The 23,248-nt window shown below is 36.0% G+C and overlaps 1 protein-coding gene across 19 annotated transcripts in view; it reads right to left on the reverse strand.

Moving 5' to 3' along the window:
* RGS7 (regulator of G protein signaling 7) overlaps window positions 1-23,248 on the reverse strand; it is a 276,991-nt gene that overhangs the window by 104,618 nt on the left and 149,125 nt on the right. For all 19 annotated transcript variants that reach the window (XR_015802377.1, XR_015802375.1, XR_015802376.1 and 16 more), the window contains exon 4: window positions 16,366-16,416. Coding sequence is in view for 16 of the 19 variants with exons in the window: in XM_088161576.1 (XP_088017702.1) it covers window positions 16,366-16,416 (51 nt within the window). In the remaining 3 variants the exon portion in view is untranslated. The remainder of the gene's footprint in view (window positions 1-16,365; window positions 16,417-23,248) is intronic.

The raw sequence follows: 23,248 nt of genomic DNA on the forward strand, positions 1-23,248 counted from the left end.
CCCCAGGCAAGGTTGGATACAGGAGCAGTAAGAGCTTGTATTTCTCTCACTGACCACTGAGTCATTTAAGCAAGTATAGAATCACAACAGTTCCCCATAAAAAATGGAAAGAGTCACCTGCCCTTCTTTGGAAGTCAATTAAAGTTATTTAAGGTCTGAGTTAGTCCCAACAGCAGCCTATATTTCTTCTCAGTTATGTATGGAGAGTAAGGTGATTATACTCTTACCTCAGGCAACCTAATTCAGCTGGAATCCACACTAACTCAGTGTTAAGGTGCATCTTTGTCCCTTCAGCCACTAAGCCTTAATATGGACATATAAACTTCTCTTTTTATTTCCTTAACATAATTAATATTCATTTTATGGCTGATAATCCATGATTTTCTTTCAGAATTACATGATTATAAATGCATAAATATTCCCTTTTAGTATCCACCTAAGATCCACTGTAGCTCACACTTTGGGTGTTACAAAATTATACCCTGTGAGTAACATCCACAAGTTTGTATTCCTGCCTCACACCAGGCTGCCTGAGGACTAATGCTGATGCTCTCTGGGCAGTAACAGTATAACTACAACACAGAAAGACAACTCAGCTCTCAGGAGGTCTCTAATCTCCAAGCAAGAGGTTATCCAGTGTATTACTGAGGCAACACTTTAATATCCATCTCACTTTGCTAAAATCAGAATGAGAAAATAACTACTGTAAGAAGCCAATGAAGTGCAACAGTAACATTTAGGGAACAAACCCATGAGCTTGAAAAGGAAAATGAAGCCAGCAGCAGACTAATCTGACATGCCTAAATTCCTAGAATTCAAATACAGACAGCTTCTATATCTCCCAGCTATTCCTGCGTGTGAAGTTAGAGGATTTTCATTTAAGATGCACATTTCATCTGGAAAAATGGCAACTGTAGGTTGGGAAGATCAAAAATGTCTATGTAGTGCATTAGATACAAAGCAAAAAGAAGTCTGAAAGAAATGTTTTTAGACATACTGGTTGCCAGGTAAAAAGAGTGAGGTTTATATGTATTCAGAATGCAAACTCAAAAAATTGGAGGAACAGAATAAAAGAAAAAATATACTGTCTCTTTAGATGGCAAGTGTGCACATAGAAATGTGATATCTACATAACTATTATTTTGCAAATATCAGTCACTGTGTATAAAAACATAGAACATAAACAACATCCCCAGTCATGCCCAGATAGCTGCGCTGAGGAGGCGATGCCTTAAGTTTTAAGTTTTTCTATTCTGCTTGGATGTACTTTTCTGATGTGCTAGGGTGATGAAGACAAAACAGTCCTATTCCAGTTGAGAATTCAAAGACAATTTCTGCAAACTTCAGGCCCTAAGCATAAACAACGTGGAAAGGTGGAGGGTGGGTTCATGCAAATGAACCATAACCTATAAAAGTGTGAGATTTTGTGACCAAGCCCTCCTTTCCTTCCATCTTGGAGCCATCCAGGCAGGGGCCACGACTGTGGCACTCAAACTGCTGGGGTGTGGCTTTTGTACGCCTTTCGTAGGCCTATGAATAAATACCCATTTTATTCCCCTTAACTCTGTTCCAGCCTCTGTAGCCTCTGTTCCAGCTCCTCAAGGCATCAAAGGCACAATTCAAATGGCAGTCAGCTGCTGTACAAGGAATACAAACTGCAGCCAAAGACGTCACGTAGTAAATCTGAGAAGACAAAGCTCTTGAAGGTGTAACTGGTAAAACGGAGTAGACTTTGGGTTCCTCAACTTAACACCTTTATTTTGAAGATATCAATTACCTGATTTGAGGTTCCAGATACTTCCTAGTAGTTAAACTATAGAAAAGTGGAGTGGCACATTCAAAAAACAAATTAACCCAAACCACTGTTTTAACTTTCATTGGTAAAAATAGGAGAGTGTTGACAGCAACAATAGCTAATGGAAGAAGTATTCCTCAGGTGAAAGCAGAAATGCATCTTTATGAGCCCATTGCAATTCATCAGGATACAAAATATTTCATATAAAATCAAAATACTGCTTTGGGTGTATGTTTGATTCTTAATGTGTATGTTATTGCTGGGCTAAAAGCTCAGAAAAAGCTAAAAATTCCATGGTTCACTCTGCTGTTGAACTTTATTTAGTTGAGTGGGTGAAGTGAGCAACACATGTACATAGATTGATTAGAAATCATTTTTGTGAGACATAATATTGCCCAGCCATCTGCTATGCCTTTACAAGAAAGTGATCTAGACATTAAATGTCAGTCACTTTTAATATACTTTTTTATACAAGAGTCAGATACTTTAAACTCTTTGGGACAATGTAACCTGAGTCTAAGGAATGAAATCCTAAAATCTAAGGAATGAAAACTATATCCTAGTGGTTGAGGTTTGACTTCATTTTATTTTTAAACATAGTGCAGTTTTCTCCTTACTGTAATAATTATTGCATGGATTGCTGACTGTTCATCTTAGATTGCAGGGCATAGAGTATTGGTGGAACAAGTTGTTTCTTATGATAATGTCCACAGGAGGGAATTAAAAAGGTAGAATTTTCCTTGTTTTTCTTTGGAATAAACCCCTTAAAGGATATGTTTCCAGCGATTAGTGTGGATTCTATTTTTTCTTACACATCTCAGGTCTACATGTGATGTGGTATCTATATTTATTTTTACTCTGAAGTCCATAAAACACTTTATGGTATCATATCAGTATAGTCTTGCAACATCTGAAGTGCCTTGCAGTAATCTCTGAGAGAGTGAAGAAAGAAAAATCGAGTATTTTCTAATTGTGCTCCACTTTCAGAAGTCCTTTTTTGGAGTCTGTCTTACATTCTGTGCAGAAAGATTTCCTACAAGGAACGTGACTTGGAGCATTTTGCATCCTTAAAATTGCTTTATGATGTGAAAAAGAGTGAAATTTCCCAGTTTTTCCTATATTTTTAGGATCCGGAAATGTCAAACAGATGAAAACTTCCCTTTCTATGAAACAATAAAGTGTTTGGTATTCTGGGTTATTAGCTGAATATAAAACCCATCACAGTATTGAAGTGCACTGCTAAGCCACACAGAAGCCAGGAAAAAGAATTAATGAGTCAGAACTTCACAAGCACACATTCATTGTAAGTGTCTAATGCCAAGACTTTATCACTTACTCTCACCTCACTCCTGCTGTCATTTCATTGCCAGTGTGAACACAAGCTGCAAAGGATTAGAGTAATATAATACAACCTGCTTCTCATGCTGACATAGAGCGTAGGAGAGACTCACTGTCTCGGCCTGACTTTGGTGTTTAAAGAGGAGAAATAAAGCAGCTAGAAACATTCTTGAACACCCACAACACTGTAAACCACTCTCTTTTGTTGCATCTGAAGGATTGAATTTGAACAGGGAACAGCACCTGGTGATAGTCATTTCAAGGAGGATAAACCAGGTGGTAAAGGAAGAAGCACTATTTACCCAAACACAATTAAAACGAGATTCATACTTTATTTCAAGATAACAATCACAAAAAATGTTATCTGTCTACAAAGCATCTTACCTAAATAGGTATTATTTTTCTTGTGCTAGACAGTGTCTGCTGATGCCATCAACAGGGCAGAGGCTTTGGTAGGAGCATCACTCAGCAAGTAAGGAGGAAAACCTATCAGAGATGGGCTATGATTCACCATCTGCTCAAGGAATGGTGATTTCCACTCTTACTCTGAGATGACGTGCAACGTGTGGTGCATCCCAAGTCTAGAGACAATGATGCACACCTGAAACATCAACTACTTTCTTCACAAAAACATCCAGCAAAACAGGCACTGTGACAGTGATGAAAGATAGCTGTGTCTTCCTGCATCCTCCCCTCACTACACCCCTTTCTGTCTCTGTCTCTGATGGGCAGTGCAGTTTGCCCTAAGATAAGAATGCCAGGTGGGTATTTCAGGAGGAATTTCTGGATGCTCACATGATTAATGTAATCCAGTGATGGGGTGGTGAGATGCTTGTGATTGATTTTCATCCTCATCAGCCTGCAAGAAGGTGTAAAATGCTTCTGGAGATTGGCCCAACTGGTCTTCTAAAGCTGGACACAGTTTCTGGGTGGAAACTCCCCCCAGCAGGGTTTCTGGCAGAGTAGATCCAGCCCGAAGGCAAAGAACACTTTAGGATCTAGAACGCTAAGATCCAGTCAAATGCATAGATAAAATCCTGGAGTAGCTACATTTATGCTTAGTTGCTTTGTAACTGTGAATTCTGCAAGGGCAAAGACTGCAAACCTGTACATTTCTAACTAAACCTGCTCATATTATAAGCCTTTAAACATCAACTGTTGACCAAATCTGAGACTAAGTGGACTCAGCTGCACTCAGACTTGTCCGAGAAATTTAGAAAGCAGGGGAGTCTGACTGACTCGACAGGAAGGACCACAGCCCGCTTATATTATAATCCACTATACTAGATAATACAGTTGGTATTTAAATATTGTATTGGCAAGATATAGATGCTATATTAGCAATAAATCTGATCATAGTCATCTACATAAATCACCATGTCCTACATCTCATGCCTGATCAAGAGCGTTTTCTCGGTCACTCTGCTACAGTGGCACACTACCAGTCTTGCCTTATGTGGTCACAGGATGTGGGTGAAAGGGGGCCTGACCTAAATCTGAAAAACTTTTAAAACTTTTTTAGTTTTAAAACTTTATAACAGAAGTCATGTCACCATTAAAGACTGAAGGAAAGGGGAAGCTAGCCTACAGTCCTTGAAAAAGAAACTGCATCTCACTGCCATGTGATTGTTTCCCACTGCATTTCAGCTGATTACACATTAACTGTTGCTATGAACTATTAAAGTCTGCTTTAATTCTCTTAATACATTTGTATCTTGAAAGGCAGATGACTGAGTCAAAATGCAATGACTTGAGGTGATAACCAAAGCTTTCATGTTGACGAAAAAATAAAAAAAAAATTTGAAGTTGCAACATGAGGTCTCAAGTAACAGGCAAATGAGGAGTGAGGCCCTGGCATTGAGCAGTGCTATAACTTCACCTCTGGGATATTTGTTTGTGGCGCTTGTTTGGCAAACTGGAAAAGCACCACTACAGAGGCTGGAAGACATCCATCCAAGCTGCAGCCAACAGGTAGACTTAACTACCAGGCAAAACAGAACACGGCACAATTTGGTAACTAGATTTTGTCACAGTTTCATTCAATATGCAGTCATGAAAGCAGCCTGAAAATGTTTAAAATTGCTTTTGTAGTTTCCCTGTCATCTCCAGCCTCAATTTTTTAAAGTTCCTATCAAATACCACACAAGCAGTCAGGCCTGCCAGTGGTGGAATGTACCAATGAAAGTCAGCATTTATAAAACTTTTTCTCAAATTTCACTATTACTACTCTTTGATCTTTTCTATTTTCAATTTTGTAGAAATCACAGACTTTTTGCTCTTCTTTCACTGATATCTCTTGTCTCTTTAAATTGAAATGATAAAAGGATGAAATCCAAACTCCTTTGAAATATGGGTTTCCTGTTCTCCCCTCTGGGTCCTCCTCTGAAACTGCAACTTTTTGGTTTAAGCTTTGATTCCCATGCTTCTTTAAGGCAAAATAGAGGAAATCAAAACTTGTGTGTCTTGTTTTCCCTGATGACTTTCTGAATTTATCTCCATAATATATGTCCAAACACTTCACTCATTCCCTCCTCCAGTATGAAACTCTGAGCTAATATTTAAAGTCATATGTGCACCCTTTTGAGCAAACCTGCTAAAGACCAAAAAAAAAAAAAAAAAAAAAACAAAACCCCAAACAATCCAGCTACTGCAAATACATTACTTTTGAGAATTCCTTCAGTTGAAATCTTGCTCCACAGCTTCAAGCATCTATAAAAGACCCAAAATACTGGACATAGAGTGCTTCTACTCAGTATTATAATTATTATGCTATTATTTCAGGTTTTCGTGTATACTGCTTGCCAATCGCTGCTAGCACACCAGATCTTCCTACTTTTCTCGCCCCCAGTGGCTGAGTCTACAGATATGTGACGAAAATGTTTGGCTGCAAATGTTCGGTGGGGAAGCATGTGATTCATTCTCCACATGACACCCAAGAATTTGTGCATGTTAGTATCAGCCAGGAAAGGTATTTCACATCACAGTTCCCTCAGACACAATGCCCTGGGTGATGGTGTGCTTTCCTGGCCACAGCACAGTGCCATTGCTTCTCCCCTTCTTTGTCACACTCAAGGGGAGGCACAGCTGCCAACTCCCCTCTCAGTCAGCTCTGCTTGGACACCACAAGTGCTGGAGCATTTAGAAAAGCGCATTCCAGGCACATGACCAGTAGGGACTGCCACAGACAGTTTTATATCTGGGATGGGGTTTCAAAGAAGGAGACCTGTTTTTAAGGCTTGGTAGATCTGGGGCATGTGAATAACTAGTGTGGTTGATGCACCACTTGGATTCGTGGCCAGCAAATACAAAAAGTAAGTGCAGGCTTTTTCAGTGCACAAAATATTTGTTCCTGAAGGAACTACAGAAGATAATATTGTTGAATCAGAGGCACATCAGTTAGTGTGGAGTTTCTGAAGTTGGGTGAGGGGAGCAAAAGGTAGCACTGACTTTCACAATGGTTACTGCTGGTCAAGATGAATCATATTACTTTTTTTAGTCTATAAGTCTGTATTCATATGAATTGCTATTGCACAAACCATTAACTTCGTGGCATTGTTAAGCATCTCTATCATAATCACAGAACATCCACTTATGACCAAGCAGTTCAGAAAATACAAAGAACATGCAGCAGCCACAGCTAGAAAAATAACTGCCTCTTTCATTGCATTCAATTCAATAAAGAAGAAAACAATTGTTCTCTTTATAACAATTTTCATACCTCCAGCAAACTGAGAGCATAAAATACTGAAAATAGTGTCCTTTTTTCTGTGGGAAGAGTGCTGTGATTTTAAAGTCCACCAGGAGTTAAAAGCTTTATAAGTAAATTGGTGTCACTGAGATACACATCAAGAAAAAATGCCATCAAAGCTCAGGAAGGGTAACAACAAAGAATGTGGAGGTGGCTTTTCTGAAGAACAACATGCCATTCCCCATGTGATCAGACACAGTTATCTGGGGTGCACATACACAAGAATCCCTAAGGCAGTTATTACAAATAGGATCACTTGTAGAGAGTTTTCTTTGTCCATTATTTATAGTAGTTTGGTAGGAAAATAAAATGTATTTCACTGCCCTCATCAAAATGAAGGAGAAAATGTTGAAAAAAAAAGTCCATTTTATGCCATCCCGTGTTCCTATTATCATAACTCCCACTCCTAGTGCTCACTTCTCCCTTTTGCAATGGATTTACACAGATAATTATAGAGAACTATCAGTTCAGCCAGACAAACTCTGCTATTAAAAATACAGAAATACTGACAGATATTAACTAGCGAAAATAGCTCAGTAAAAATTATTTCATAAGTGCCTTTTTTTCCCACAAAAAGAGAAGAGGCCTCAATAAATGACCTATTTCTTCTCTAGTGATAGAATCTAAATGTAGAAGGAAGAGATGGGACTGACGGCAACAGCAGCAGCAAAAACTATCAAAGTATTTAAAATAAATTGATAAAATGAACAGAAGTATCTGGTTCAAAATAATGGTCAATCTGTATTTTATGGCAATTAAAATATTAAGGGTCTGAACTGCTAGCCATAGTGTGCCACTTATCATTTAATCACCCTTAGTACTAAAGGAAAAAAATTGAAAAATATGTCCTCAGGCTTTAGAAAGACATCCAGGGGAAATATGAGGGGGAAAAGGATGTACAAAACAGACACCCATATAGACAAGAGGATAGGAATTATAATAAAAGATAGAAGGAATGAAAATAAAGATAATTGCAACAAAAAAGGAAGATTCAGGATGACTTTTGTTGCTGGATATGTCTCACAAATCTGTGAGTGTTCCTATGTGGAAACAGAGAACATATGAGGTTATGAAAGTCTGGTTAACATATTATCTTGGATTCCTAGAGAGCTCTTGGCATGATTTCTAAAGGTATTAAGTAGATAATGAGAAAAGCAATAGGTAGAAAAGGGAATATAGGTTAGGCATAGCACATCAGTTATTACACTAAATAGAGTAATATTACACTGAAGCGGGGGGAGGGCAACCACAGAACTGTGTTTATTAGGTCCTGGACTGTTCAGGATAATCCTAAATTATTAGAAGGCTGTGAATGATGAAATTACATCAGATACCAAATTTCTTGCAAGTATAACATTACTGAGGTCAGCAAAAAGTGAGTTGTGAGGAAATCATGTAAAACTATGTAATACTGATTCATTAAACAATGACACAGCAGTTGAAACTGAATTTTGATAGATGCTAAACATTTTAGATATGAACCTTCCCTCCCCAATTGTATATGCCCAGATGTGGCTGCTAGGTAACTGCTGCTGCTCCAGAAAAACTAGAGGTGTTATATGTAATTCTGTGAAAATGTCCACTCAAATCTCAAACAGAAAATAATGAATTATTAGGAAAGAAATAGAAAAAAACCCAGAAGACAGAAGGAGCTTAAGCATAGTACACACACATAATAAATTCTGAGTCCTCACTTTAGGAAGGACATTGAGGTGCTGGAGTGTGTCCAGAGAAGGGCAATGGAGCTGGTGAAGGGATATTGAAAACAATGAGAGAGTGTCCAAGGAATATTATTCTGTCCAAGATGAAATGGCAAGCAATGTGCTTGCATAGTAAATGTTGGACCATCACTGTGTGCCCCCGTGTGTGGAGCAGTATTTCTCTACATGTGCTATGGAAAAACTTCAAACACTCCTACGGTCAGTTATTAACAAAATCAAGAGAAAGCCTTACCCTAACCTTCAAGTCATCAAATACTACATAAAATATGTAAATATCAAAACATGTTTGTTTACTTGACCATAAATAGCTGCTGCAGCTGTCGGCAAGATGAAATAGGATTTCAACTGCTTTTATTCAATTAAACTGTCCAGATTTAAAATCTCACTTCCACCTACTTGCATTTTCCATTACTATATAACACAGTTCTTTGGCAAACAAGGAAGCAGAAATCTAATGAAGTCTCTAGACAGTTATTTAGCTGTTTTTAATTAATTATGCCAGTGTGAATTGGGAATTAGTAAATGTTCTTCCTCTTAAACCTCCAAAACTTGATACGATCACAAAGGTTCAGAAGGAGGCTGTCAAACAGTAAGAAAACCACAAAATTCCTAGTTATTTTCATAGAAATGAGATAACTTATTAAGAAGGTCATTATAATTCAACTTATGTAATTAAATAATTAGCTTTATTTCTAAAAGTTATCAGAGTTCTCCCCTAAAAGAGCATACTTTGCCCTAACTTCATGGGTAAAGGTTTCAATTGTGTAATTTAGATTAATTTGTTCTGTGACAGGATAAAAGTCATTCCCTCAAATGGTGCAACAGACCATCTGAAATTTTTTCCAAGGAAATGACTTAAAATTAAAGCTTACAGATGTTTCAGCTTCTGTCAGCTTGATCAGGTTAATAGTTTTAAAATTAACTTTTTATCTCAGTAGGCTGGTTCAGACTTATCTTTTTAATCAGTATTTTCTATTCTAGCCCATACGTTTTTTCATCCTTTTCTCTCAAAAAGATTCTCAAAGACCTCAGTGGAATAAAGCCCATGCTGCCTACAGAATTGTAAAAAATATGCTGATTGTTAGTTTGTTTCAATTTTTAAAACCTAATTGAGTATCAGATACATTTTATAAACTAGATTTTGTATTTTAGCCTGAGATACTGCTTAAAGGCCAGGTTACACCTGATCCTGTTTTAAAAGGATCATAGTTGAATCTTGTTTCATTGGAGTTAAAAATAAAACTTCCAACTTTGTGCAGAGGTTGGAATTTCACCTTTAATAATTGAAACAAAGGATGAAGGAGTGAATGTCATGTGAAGGTATTATACTTAATACTGAAAACAATTCTGAGTAGAATCTGGAGACTTTAATGTTAAAGGCAAAAATTATGTCCTGTTAAAATAAATATCTTTGAAGTCAGCACCATGGAATCAGGGCTACTATTAGAAAAACAAATTAAAAGATTCAGTTGATGCCTTGCTTTTAACCAGAGATAAGGAACCATCAACAGAGATCTCTTTATCTCTTTTATACAGAAGTTACACAAGTTTTATAGTTGAATCATAGAATTATAGTACAGTTTATACAATTATAGTACAGTGTATAGATAGATAGATAGATAGATAGATAGATAGATAGATAGATAGATAGATATAGATATATATATAGTATTACAGCTTATTTTAATTTCAACCCTGCTGACGTGGTCAGGGACAACTTTCAGTAGGTCAGGTTGCTCAAAGCCTAATTAGAACCAAAAGAGATCCATTACGAATCAATATGCTATTGACAATATCAGACAGGTTGCTCACAGAAATAACTTTAGAACACATGCATTTTGTTATACCAATACTTGGTACTATAATGTTATTTTTACAATCATTTTATTGTACAGAAAATTATGCTAGACAGCAGCAAATTCCATTCTTGTCATCTTTGTCCATTACTCCAAGATGGACATTTATTTATAAACTAAACAGACAAAATTCATTTATACTTCCCAGGTAATTCAAATGCATATAAAATTTCTTAATTGCTAGGGTGAAAAACATAAACTATTTTTTATGAAATCTTGCAAAATAATGCCTCCTTAAAAAAATAACAAAGGAGGAATTTTATTTAGATATGCTTAGCATGACGAAACAGTTGTAATAGTTTGACCTATCTGGGTATATGAAGGAAGCACTTTGTCACCAATACCATGGTAACATACTTTGCATCACAATAATTATCCCATACTTTGCATCAATACCAGTCACAACCTTTGTATCTTCCCAATAAGTGTAAAAAGCTGTTCTTTTTTAATCAGACACCACACTACCAAAAAGATCAGAAGAAATGACTGCTCCATCAAAGAAAACTGAAAATGAGTACTGATGTAGCCTACCAACTATCTACAAATGAGAAAATAAAATGGCCAAACTAGGAACATATTAATCACTTTCAACAGTGACTACGTGGAAATGGGACTGTTCAAACAGTGCAGGCACATTTGTAGAAAAACATCTCACGACAGGAGGCTGTGCAGGTCTGTATGCTCTTGGAAACATTCCTAACACATGCAGTCTACACAGGAAAATAGATTATACTGATCTGGAAGTAGATTCAAAGGAAAAAACATGAAATCCATTAAATCTGATTTATCCTGTCACAACTGAATTGCAGACAGTACACTTCTGTTCACCATTTACAACATCTCTCTACAGGCTTTGGGCAAATAAAATACCCTCTCACATGAACTTTTACCATTGCACTCCTGTAACCTTAGGAGTGGCTAGAAGCCCGCTGATTGCCACACACAGATAAGTATCCCCTATGCTGCTTTTAATTATATGAAACTAGACCCATACATTTTTTGCATGAGTATGACAATGTTAATATTATTGGTACTAAAGCAGTGTCTGTAAATTCTGACAATTTTTCATTCTCAAACAGAATTTTGTTCTACTTTCTTTTTTGTTCATCTGAGATTAAAGTCATTATTCCATTGAAATGTTACAGGATCTGACAAGCTCAGATCAAATTCACCCAGTAGAAGAAAGTTGGGAAGTTAGTTACACTAGAATTGACAAAGGTTCATGAGATTTGCTACTGAACAAAATGTGCCTGAATTTCCATCAGGCATATGAAAAATGAGAGGGTCTGGTGTCCCTGAGTTCCCTGTATGAGGGGTATGGTATGTGTGCAGGCAGTATAAATTACTTTTATTGGGGTTTGGAGTTGTTTCAGGTTGGGTTTTTTTTAAGTCAAGATAATAAAAGGGGAGCATTCTATTCTTGCTCCTCTTTCACCTGTTCTGATTAATGCAAAGACTGCAAAGATAAGCATGACCTTTCCATTCCCTTCTTTATTCCTTCTCATAAGAGACTCTTTTCTCTGTTAGCAATCTCTGGAAGTACTTCCCATTTGCTTGCAGCTCCCTGGTGCTGTTTCCCAAATGACAATTGTTTAGAACATCTTGTCTGGCTCCTGCTCTTTGCTGCTACCTTTCTGCATATAACTGGGGAAAGGGCAAAACTGAGAACTGAACAATTTTTCAAGTAAACTTTCATAGACTCAAATAAAAACCTTAACATTTTTATTCTAGCTCTTTCAAGCAAATACTGTGTATTCACAAGGTCATTATTAGTACACCAGCTGCTGGAGAGAGACTGTACTAAAGAGGGAAATATGGAAGAAACATAAACAGATGCTGTGTTACTGAGCCCTGCCTTTTTGTTGCACTGGATCAGTGACCACAGTTTACATGGATGCTCATGGGCATCTAGTTACAAATTAGTTACACCAGTTACTTGAAAAAACTATAAATGGTGAGAACTGAAACTGAAAAATCACAGGAGGGTGTAAATATCAAGGTAGTCTTTTTTCATAACTATAAAACTTGGATTTCTACATATATATTTTTTTACTTCAGTGTAATTCCTGATGTCCAAGAGCAGTAGCAAACTACTTCAACAGACTGCCCAAATGAGCTGGAGCAAAGCAATGGGAATGCAGAGGTTGAGCATTCTAGAGCAGGTGGCTGCAGTGGCTGTGCTGGAGCAACCATTCAATAGAGAAGTGCCTCCAGCCAAATTCAGCTGGTTTGCAGCCATGAGAAAATTAAATAAGCAACACTTGGGAATAAAGGTACTTCAAAGGAACACGAGGATTATGTCTAAATATATTATCTACACTAAAAGGCATTTTCTGAGATGAAAATTATTCATGGGATGACTTGAAGATGAAATGACTGTTTGCGAATAACACCATATCCTTGTGAAAAGACTAGAAAAGTCATGCAGTTCTTTCTCCTTTAGGAGACAACAGCCTGATTTACTATGTTGGATGTTAGGGAATAGAGAAATCAAATGTTTGCTAAAGGGCATCAAAGAAATCAGTGCAAGTACCAAGTATAGGATTAGACTCTTGGCAATTTGTGCTGATACCTTTAAATCAGCTCATCTATCATTTTTGTTCTATTTTTCCCACTAAGGATTAAAGGAACTTCAGTATCTGATGTGCTCAGTCTGGTGCATATCACATCATTAATGATCACTTCAAAAAAGAAAAACACAATGCAGAAAAACAGAGTAGATTTTCCACATTAAGAGTAATTGCCAACATCAGCACTTACCCTGTAATGGTCAATTCAACAACACATGTCTAAGTGCCAAATCACAAGCCCTTACAATTCTGTAAACTCAGTTAAGTGCTTCTTTTCAGGTTGAGATCATGATTATATTTATGCCTGAATAAAACTTGCCCATTAAAAATAACTTGGACAATTTATGTTCCTTAAAGTTTTACAGATGAGTTGTAGGCTGAAACACAAACATTTTTTAAGTACATATTGAATAGCAAACAATGTAACAGCAACTGTACATTGCATTGTGCACAGCTATTCTGGGCACAAGCTCTGCTCCACTGAAATAACTCCAAATCTGGTGCAAATTAGCCGAATCCACCTATCATCTCCAGTTTATTTTCTTGATGGAGATCTACTACAGCAAGCCAAAACATTTCAAATATTTCACTGAATATTATTTTCCATTTATTAAAAATGTGCATGGTTTTGACTGGCAGTTTACAAGGTCCAACTTGTTACTACTTTTTACTGTAAATTGCTGTTTCCAGGTAAAAGCTTTACACTTATTTACACACTGAAGCAAATGTTGCTGTCACACCTACTTCTGCCTTATATTTTCCTACTATCCATAAAGCTGCCTACTTCATCCCCACTTAAATGGTATTGGAGTTGTATTTTCTATGCAAAAGAAAGGAACAAATTGCATTTCAAAATATCACTTTTTTATATATAAATTGTGGTAGTGTCACTTTCTTCTTACTGTGTTTTATTAAAGAACAAGTTGTCTGAAAGAGTTAGATGTTTTCACCCTAGAGAACAGAAGGCTTGGGGTGGGACCTCATCACATTTTTCCAGTGCTTAGAGAATAGCAATTCTCCTCAAAAGGAGCCACACTGAGAAGATAAGGGGTAATGAGTACAAGTTGAATGGAGAGAGGTTTCATCTATTCATCTATTGTTTGAAAACAGTCACTGGATGTGGTGGAGTTCTCATCAGTGGCAGTGTTCAGGATGAGACAGGACAGACTGCTCAGTAATCAATCACCCAGGCTTGCCTCTCCATGAAAGTTTGGACCACATGATCTTCTGAGGTCCCTTCTAGCCTGAGGTCCCTTCTGTGAATCTCTTTACTTACCACTTAAATCACAATTTACCTGCCTTGCTTGCATGAGTAGTTGCACAGCACTGGTAGGTGAGGTGTGCAAATGGTCCTTATATTTTTCCATACAGAGTAGAATATACTCTTATCATATATGCTCCAAGGTGTATTTTATGTTGCTCTTCCAGGTATGTGGGTGATATCATATTTAGACAGAGATGACAATTTTCAGTGCAAACTAAGGCATTATTTATTTCTGTATCACAAAACTGAATAGCTTCACAAGTGATTTGTAACAGGACCCATGGAGTAGTTTTAAATGACAACCCTGACACACGGGTTAAAAGCGATCAGAAGACACTGGAAATCCAAATTATGGTGACAACAGATCGCAGAAATTTAGGGCTTTTCCAGACGAGGTTCTAGATTGACTTGTCCAGAACCAAAATGAAAAGCAGGACACTTAGGGATTTTGAAAAAAACCAGAACATTTTCAGAAGTTCTGTCATGTGAAGAGCTCTTGCTCACCATCTGTCAAGTTCACTGTCATCTGGCAATTCTGAGCATTACCCAAAGGAAGCATTTAGGGCTATTTGTTTTCCGAAGATCTGAATTTAAGCAGCTCCAGATAGCTGACTTTGGACTAGGACCAAAATACGTAAGACATTTTTGTCATTGTGGATAGTTGGTTTTTTTCCATCCATGTAATCTGAGAGGATAAAACCCAGCTTCAGTTAAATTACTGTGGTGTTTTGGTTACATATGTTAGTAGTTTGTGTGTTTGTTTAATTTTAATTGGATACAAACATAACGGAAAAAGGAGACATCGTTTCTGTTTAGTAGAAACTTTTTCTATTCCAAATTTTGCAACAAGTTCTGAATGACAACCTATTCCAGTACTGCAGTTCTGGTTTGACAAATAAAGGTTAAGCTTCCAAATCAAATAAACTTAGCCTAACAATGTTTCAAACTCTGGTAAATACAAATAGGTGAGTGTTTTGTAGCTGACAACTGAGAAATGCAATATCACTCTTAGGTCTCTTGAAACCTTCACATTATCTCCAGGAAGCAAGCATACAACGCGGTTCAAAGTTAGATAAAAATGTAGTGATCTCTGCCACGAAATACGTCAATATGTTGTCAACTGACTACTTCCAAATACCAAATTATGTGCTGATAGCTCCTCATTGCTCAAGTCGCAAATACTGTGATTTTGCTTTTTGCAATGATCGTACTTTGATTTCTAATTTGACAGAAAAATCCATTTTAAAAATAAAGACAGAAATTACCCCCCAAAATGTTAAAAAGAACCAAAACCACCTGGAAAACAGCAAGGAAAAAATGCACTTTTAATCATTTTTAAAGAAGGAAGATTTTCTTTCCTCTAGCCAAAAGAAAATGGGAACTTCCATAGAATATTTTATTTCTACAATTCAGCATTTTTGACTAGAAATCATTCCTTTATGAAAAATTTCTGATCAGGTAACCAGATTCTTGTAAATCCAGGAAATAAATAATAGCTAAATACAATAACCAAACTATGTTTCCTGCTGGGCACACAAGAAAACAATGGCAGACTTTGGAACCAAACTCTTACTTTCACGTCTCAACCCAGCTGATCAAGCAATGAACTCTTCTTCCTCATTTCCTCATTTCACTGATTTTATTTGCATTTCATTTTCCATTGAAGATGGTATAAAGTGTCCAAATTTAAGATTAGCATTTGGTAACAGTACAAGAATATATTTTAATAGTTCTATTTATTTTTTATATATGAAAAATTCTGTAAGAAAATAGCATGTATTTAACAAACTGTTTAGCATAACACTGAGTAAATTCCTAATGGACTCATATATATTTTCTACCGAAAAACTATCATTATCATTCTCATATTGTTTCCTGGTACCTGCTGCAATAAAATGGACAATCAAAATCCTCAGATTGTTAGTAAAGGTTTCTAAGATTTTATATCTGTTTTGCTATTGAAATTGAACTGGTCAAATCCTGTCACTCCCACCACAGCAGAAAACAATATCAGGTCCAATGATTTAAAAAAAACAAACTAGAATTTGAAGACAAGAAAATAAGAGAAATTACCTGGGTCCTCTATCGATAAGTTCTTCGTTAACCATTGGACAATATCTGAACCTAGGAGCAAAAGAAAAGGCAGTTATAGATTAGGAAGTTTTCTCTCTCTATTCTTCAGATCCCTGAGGCAATTCATATTGTTTTTCCATGGAAGAGATCTACATTTTTTGCTCAGTTTGTCTACTGGCCATTCTATTTCAGTTTAGTTTCTTTTTTTAGCTTTGTTTTAGCAATGAAACATAGAACTTCTTTCTTTAGGCTGAGACTTATAAAAAAATAATAGAAGTGCACTAAGTGTGCAATAGTAGTCTGTGTTTTAAAAATTATACTACCACAAAATGTACATAGAAAAACACACACACACCACTTAAAAATTAGTTTACCAGTAAAGGCATATTCAGTTACCTACATATGGACCACTAGTGTATCAAATTCCACCCCATGGCTAAGCTCTTGACAAAATTCATTTTTCCCTCGGTGCTAAAGTGTTTTCCTTACCCCTGCAGTCTCCCTTGCTCTCTATCCCTTCATTAATTGCATATAATTTTCTTTCTGTTTAATTTCCTGCTTATTTTAAGGTCCCATGCTATTGCTTACCTCCTAACACCTTTGATACCAGATTTCTTCCTGCCTTTCACACTGAGTATCCTTCCAAACTCACCTCCTAATTCCTAACCCATCTGCTCCTCTTGGGCATGCACTTCTATCAAATGCACTTCTATCACACCTTGCACTTTATGCCACAACTTGTTTTCCAAGTTAGAAAGCTACAGTTGAACTTCACTCATACAGTGAACTTTATGTTCACTGTGAACATGATTTGCAAAATAAATTATGCAGCTTTGCTGCATATAAAAAACCCAAACCACATTCATAATTTGGGTAACTTGAAATAACCAAATTGGCTTAGAGAGAAAATGGGTGAAACACTGAGGGATGTTACATGCATGTTCTTCATGTTTCATGATACCTCGAGTTCAGACAAGCAAAGTAATAAAGAGAGACATCACATATTTCCTTACAGAACCAATATTTAAGTTGCTCATCCATTTCCCACCAAGCATAATAACAAAACTCTTTTATAAACCTTAAATATAAAACATTAATAAAAATTCATACAACTTACATAAATATAAACCAAATCAAACAATAAAATCTCTTGAATGGACTATAATATATAACATTATAATGTGAAGTATATTTCCCCTGTTACTCCTTAGATTCAGATTTCTTCCTGTACTTTCTGCATAATTTCCTTTGCTTTTCTCAAGGCAATGAAAACAATATTTTAAAAAGGCATTTCAGAAAAGAAAGGAAATTTACTTCTCCTTATAGATTTTAGTTTATTACACTTAGTGAATAGCTTCATCATGTATTTTACAAAGCCTCTTTGATTATATCATAGCTTTCCATGTGTGTATGCATTACAAAATTGATTACATAGCAATGAAAATCTCTAGAGACTTAGCAACCATGTCCAGAGCAAACATTTTTCATTGCTATGTTAAATGTCTAAATTTTGAGAGATTTTAAATTGCAGTGACAGAGTTTATCATAGCATTTACTTGGCTTTATTCCTTAAATAAGGCAATTTACCTTTGCATGCTGTTGGAGGTTTACAAATGTTTCAGACAGATATTCCTACCCCAAAAAGATTTTATTTTTATAAAGACAATTTTAATCCTTTTTTATACATGTGAAGTTTACAAGGTTGACACTGAAGGAAGAATTTTAGTTTAATATAAGATTAAACTTCATAAACTTCAATGACACAGTTCCAAGCATTGCTATATTTTTCTGTCAGCTGACTAGAGAAGTTAGTCAGCCCTAAATATTTTCCTAAATCTTCAAAGATCAAAGAAAAAAGCTAGAAAAGCAAAATGACATTTTGAATAGTGATTTTTAACTCTGTCTTCTTTCAAATCTCTCAGGTACCATATGGGAAGATGTTTTCTATTCTTTTCATCTCGCCTTCAAACATTTCTTTGCTTTTGCCTCTTTTGAAAACTTTCTTACAGTGACATGCTATATTCCTCAGTCCTCAGCTTCTGGCCTCCCATTTGAGTACACATGGTCTGCACATCTGAAATTTCACCTCCATACATTCCAGTGTCTTTTGGCTTATTATAAATAATAGTGGGAAATAGACTTTCTTGAAAATGGCACCATCTGATTATGAAAGTACACTGATGTGCTATTCACCCTTTACCGTGAAGCCATTGCCCTGGCACATGAAAACCTGGACAGGAGTTTAAGTCAGTATTGCATTCAAACACACTGATGATTTCAGAGGTATGGCTTTCATGGTAGAGGAATAAATATCAACATCAACACTCTCCTTCTAGAGTGAAGGCTATTCAAGTAAAACAAACTTGCAAGTAATTTGTCATAAGGGAAGTGAAAAATGTATCAGTTCATATTTCTTTGGGAGATCTTGGGGCCGACTCTAGTCCTAAAATAATACGGGTATTAACTTGTAGAGCTTGCTGGGTGTTGTTTTAGCTGCTAGTTTTAACATCTAACCAACAATATTGTTTCCTTTATTCCTGTGTTTTTTCTAAGGTTTATTACTTACGCAAATGTGTTTCTAAAAGTAAAATCATTATTCTGATTTTTAACTCAGGCAAAAACAGGAAAATAATACTTCCTGTGAGTGTAGTTTTGAAAAAAACCTGACCAGTAAATTAATGACAGTTTTCATATACAACATTTCGCATCTAAAAGAATTATGATCCAAGACTATAAACTTCATTATTTGTAAACAAGAACTAACACTTATAGGATGAAAAATCTTTAGCCTTCAAACCTGATTCTGTCTTATCACCAGAAATCTAGCAAAAAGACAAGCTAGTCAGATTATATAAAATTCATGGATGCCACTACCTGGGTACTGGACTCACCTGAAAAGGAAAACTTCATCAATCCAAAATAGAAAACGTTTGCTGTGTCAGATACTCAAGTTTTGCACACTGTTTAATGTGTGATAGCAAAGATGCAGCTATAACATTGCCAAAGCAGATTCTCAATTTCTTCAGGTCTCCCTGCCTCACTTCCAGCAAGCATCAAAAAAGGCAAGTTGGCTATTGGATCTGCAAAGTGCAGGAGACTTCAGTCAAATTGCCAACTGAATTTTGGAATCCCAGGAAAACCTTCAGTTGTCATGACAATTTCTAAAGCAAATAAAACTGGACAAGGCAAAGCAATAATTTTTAATAATATCTTAAAGCTAGCAAAAGCAGAAAACATTTGGAAAAGGGGTTTTTTAGACATAGAGCCTGAAAGCCAAGAGTGAGATTCCTTAAATGCCAGCATCTATCCCAATAAAAACAATAAAATTCACAAAATCTTACTCAAGTCCAAAAAAAACCAGACAGACTTTAATCTTCTTTAAAGAAATAGGCAAAAACATGTCTATATTCATACACAAATGAAAAAGACCCAGTCATGTTCTTTGTGAAATTAACTTTCTGAAAATTCCACAAGTGATTAATTTTAAATGAAATGGTCCAAAAATAGCAGTTGCTGAGGCTGTCACAGCATCTTAAGAAAATGTTTTTGAGGAAAGCATGCTCTGTGAACTCTACAATACTAATTTCCAGGTCAAAGTCATAAAGGTCAGGGCAATGCTAAAGGTTACCTTTCAGAGAAAATCACCTACTTTAAACAAGTCCTTACAGAATACATTTTCAAAAGGTACTGGTTCTGATCTATAGAAAATTTCACAGGAATTATAAATCAAAATTTTGATATGCATAGATGCAATGAGCCATGAATGCCTTGATATGACAGAAAAAAAGATATGCTAGTAGTACTGCAAAAGAAAAGAAAAATTCAAAATGCTCTATCTTTTTCAAAATTCAAAAACATATCTAGTGGAAGAAGGGACAGCTGCAAGAAAATATATTTTATTATCAGAATCACAAACCAAGAGACCACTGAGAAATTTAATTCAATGATTTCTTACTTCATAAAGAGATGGGTTAAACCTTGCCAATAAAATAGTATTTTATAGTTGATATCTTGGTTTAGTAAGTAAAACCTATTCTTTTTACTTTTAGACCTCAGAGTATTCGCAGATAATGAAGAAGGAAAGCAATGCAGGAAGCTCCCCTGCATTGCTGATACCAAGAGAAAGCGTTTTGCTGTTGGCACTCAAGGCTTTTGCCATCTGAACTCTCAAGAGCAACATGACCATCACAGTTATGTTTGCCCAGCACTGTGAAATCTGGGCAGCTGGGCCTGTTTGTGCTGAAAGGCAGGAGCAGATCATTCCAGTGCTCCCTCAAGGGAGCCTCGTGGTCGGCTGGCTCAGCTTCAGTGCTTCACCACCACCACCTAGCCTTGAGAACCTAGGGAATTGTTTGCAGGCCAGCTCACAGTACAGAAAACTTAGTAAGCATGACTCTAGAAAATATTACTAAATTCTCTAAATTTAACTCCAAATTTAAGACAACACTACTACTAAATTAGTAAGGAAACAGTACTGTATTTCCATTATTTATCTTTATTTTTTATATTGAGAGAGAAGGGTATTGGGTAATTTTAACTTCTGTCTTCAACAACATCACTTCGTGGTGATACATCAGGAAATTAAGTTTAGTCACTGATATAAACTTCAAAACCCTTGATCATGACTAAAAAAAATATAATGTGCAATTTAATTTCTCACCCCTGATTCAGACATTGGAAATATAGAAAGTAAGCAGGAAGACTGTAAAAGCCAATGATCTCTCAGGCTTTTAGAAAACAGCTTTTAGTTGTTTTCGAACACAAACTGCTGTCTAATGGAGAGTAGGACTCTGCAAGAGGCCTTTCACTGGTGAATGGGACAAAAACAATCTGCATTCTCCCTGAAGCTTTTGCAATCACAAATCATAGCATATACTGTCATAGTTCTATCAGCATTGATATTTTACAGTTTCTTTTCTTTATCTGAAAACAGTTTGTGTATGAATTCTTCATGCATATATCTGAAAGCAATCAAGTACTATATAGTGACAAGCAGAAGGACAGAGGGAAGAAAAACAATGGCTATATTATATTTGGCTTAAAATATGGAAAAATACTTTATTATCCAGTACCTATACTGGATTATTCATATTTCTCTTTCCTTATGTCTATTACAGCTGAGCAAAGATAGGCTTTGCATCACTCGATTGCAGTGTCCACAGAAATGTGAAAGAAGAATGTGGGGACTCCTCTCTGAGACTGGGCTTGCAGAAGTGCCTGAGGGATCATATACCAAATAAATCTTTCCACCTTATATTTTTAGTTAATAGGTTTTTTCTTTCTTTTCTGTATTCTTTTGGATTAAGGCAAAATAGATTTATAGATTTAACTTGGTAGAATTTTTTATCATGAGTGGCAACAGAGCTGACACTGATAATTTGAATACTCTGCTGATTGCACTAACATATTTAACTTTCTGACCTTTACTATTTAAATGGGTTGACTTTTTAAAAGAAAAAAACATCAGTGATCAGAGTGCAATTTGATTAAGGAAATTATTTATATCTCAACTTACACACACATTTCTGCCACTTTTTCTTTTAGAACTACTGATGAAAGCAAATGCCAAAACTTACTCTTTTGACTTACTATAATTGAGGGTGGACCACACATTCGTTTGAGTTATGTTACAGAAGACTGTACCCAGGTGCAGATTTTAAAATGTCATCTGAATAATACTAACTGTAGAGAGAATATGACATATTTTAATGAAACTACTGAAGCACAAAAGTAATTGCAGTTTTCTACTTTTAAAACAACATAAGCTGAAACATACTTTTTTTCCAAAGTGAAGGTAGATACAGGAATTTCAGAAATGAAAACTTCAAATGAATCATCCTACTGCTTTTGAGTTGGATTCTTTCATTCTCATCTGTAAGCAGTTCTCAGAAACACTCAAGCCTAAAAGGGCAGAAAGGATCCATAATTCTGACTAGCCTAGCTTGTGAAGAACAACATGTTGCTTGATAATGTTATGACTTTCTGCTTTAGACAGGAAAATTCATCGACATTCATATTGTGAAAGAGCTAATAAAGAAAGCAGAAATCTCTTCAACTTCCATACCAGTATGAAATAAATCAATAATGTTGACCAACAAATTTCAGTAATGTAAACCCTGGAGTAACACTCTATCTCATAACCAACCATCAGAGCAGGAATCTGGTTTATAAACACTAAAAGCATAATTAAATACAGCTGAGTATCTGTGCTACTCTTTATTCTAAAAGTGACAATCCACACAGGTCTCTGTGTCCTCCAGCAGAAGGGATTGATGCTTCATTCCAGCTACATTTATCTCTACATTTTCCCAAAAGACATCCTGTACTTAGATCTCTTCCACAGCCACAAATGACCATTTTACAAATGACACTAGCTGTGCATAATTGGCAATATACCAGTAACCACTGATGAAACCCCTGTAATCCCAAGGCTCTTATCCCAAGCACTAGGGTTTAGCATCTTGGTGAAGAACATTCCTCCCTTCTAAACATTTGCAAGACAAGAGTGATGCTGTTTAGAAAAACCAAGTTGCATGAAAGCCCTGTACTGACTGTCTACTGCAAAGGAATTTTTAAGCTTTTCTTCGAAATTATGTAAAGCCATGTTATCTTGATGAAGATAATAGAGTATCAGTGTGCACATGATATGTAAAATCTTAAAAATGTCCTCTATGTAAAAAATATTTGTGGGGGGAAAAGCCCATAAAATATAAGTAGAACTTTAAACACTGTAAAAATTCCCTGAAGAAATTTCATTTATGAGAAATCCTCATCTCCAAATAAAAAAGAAAAACAAAACAAAAACCAACCAACCAAAACCAGAAAAAAAAAACACACTTCATTTTTAACTACTGCAAGCTTTCTTCAAGCAAAACTTGTAAAG

This window comes from Sturnus vulgaris, chromosome 3 (genome assembly GCF_052056855.1).
Source record: "Sturnus vulgaris isolate bStuVul1 chromosome 3, bStuVul1.hap1, whole genome shotgun sequence".
NCBI classification, from domain to species: domain Eukaryota; kingdom Metazoa; phylum Chordata; class Aves; order Passeriformes; family Sturnidae; genus Sturnus; species Sturnus vulgaris.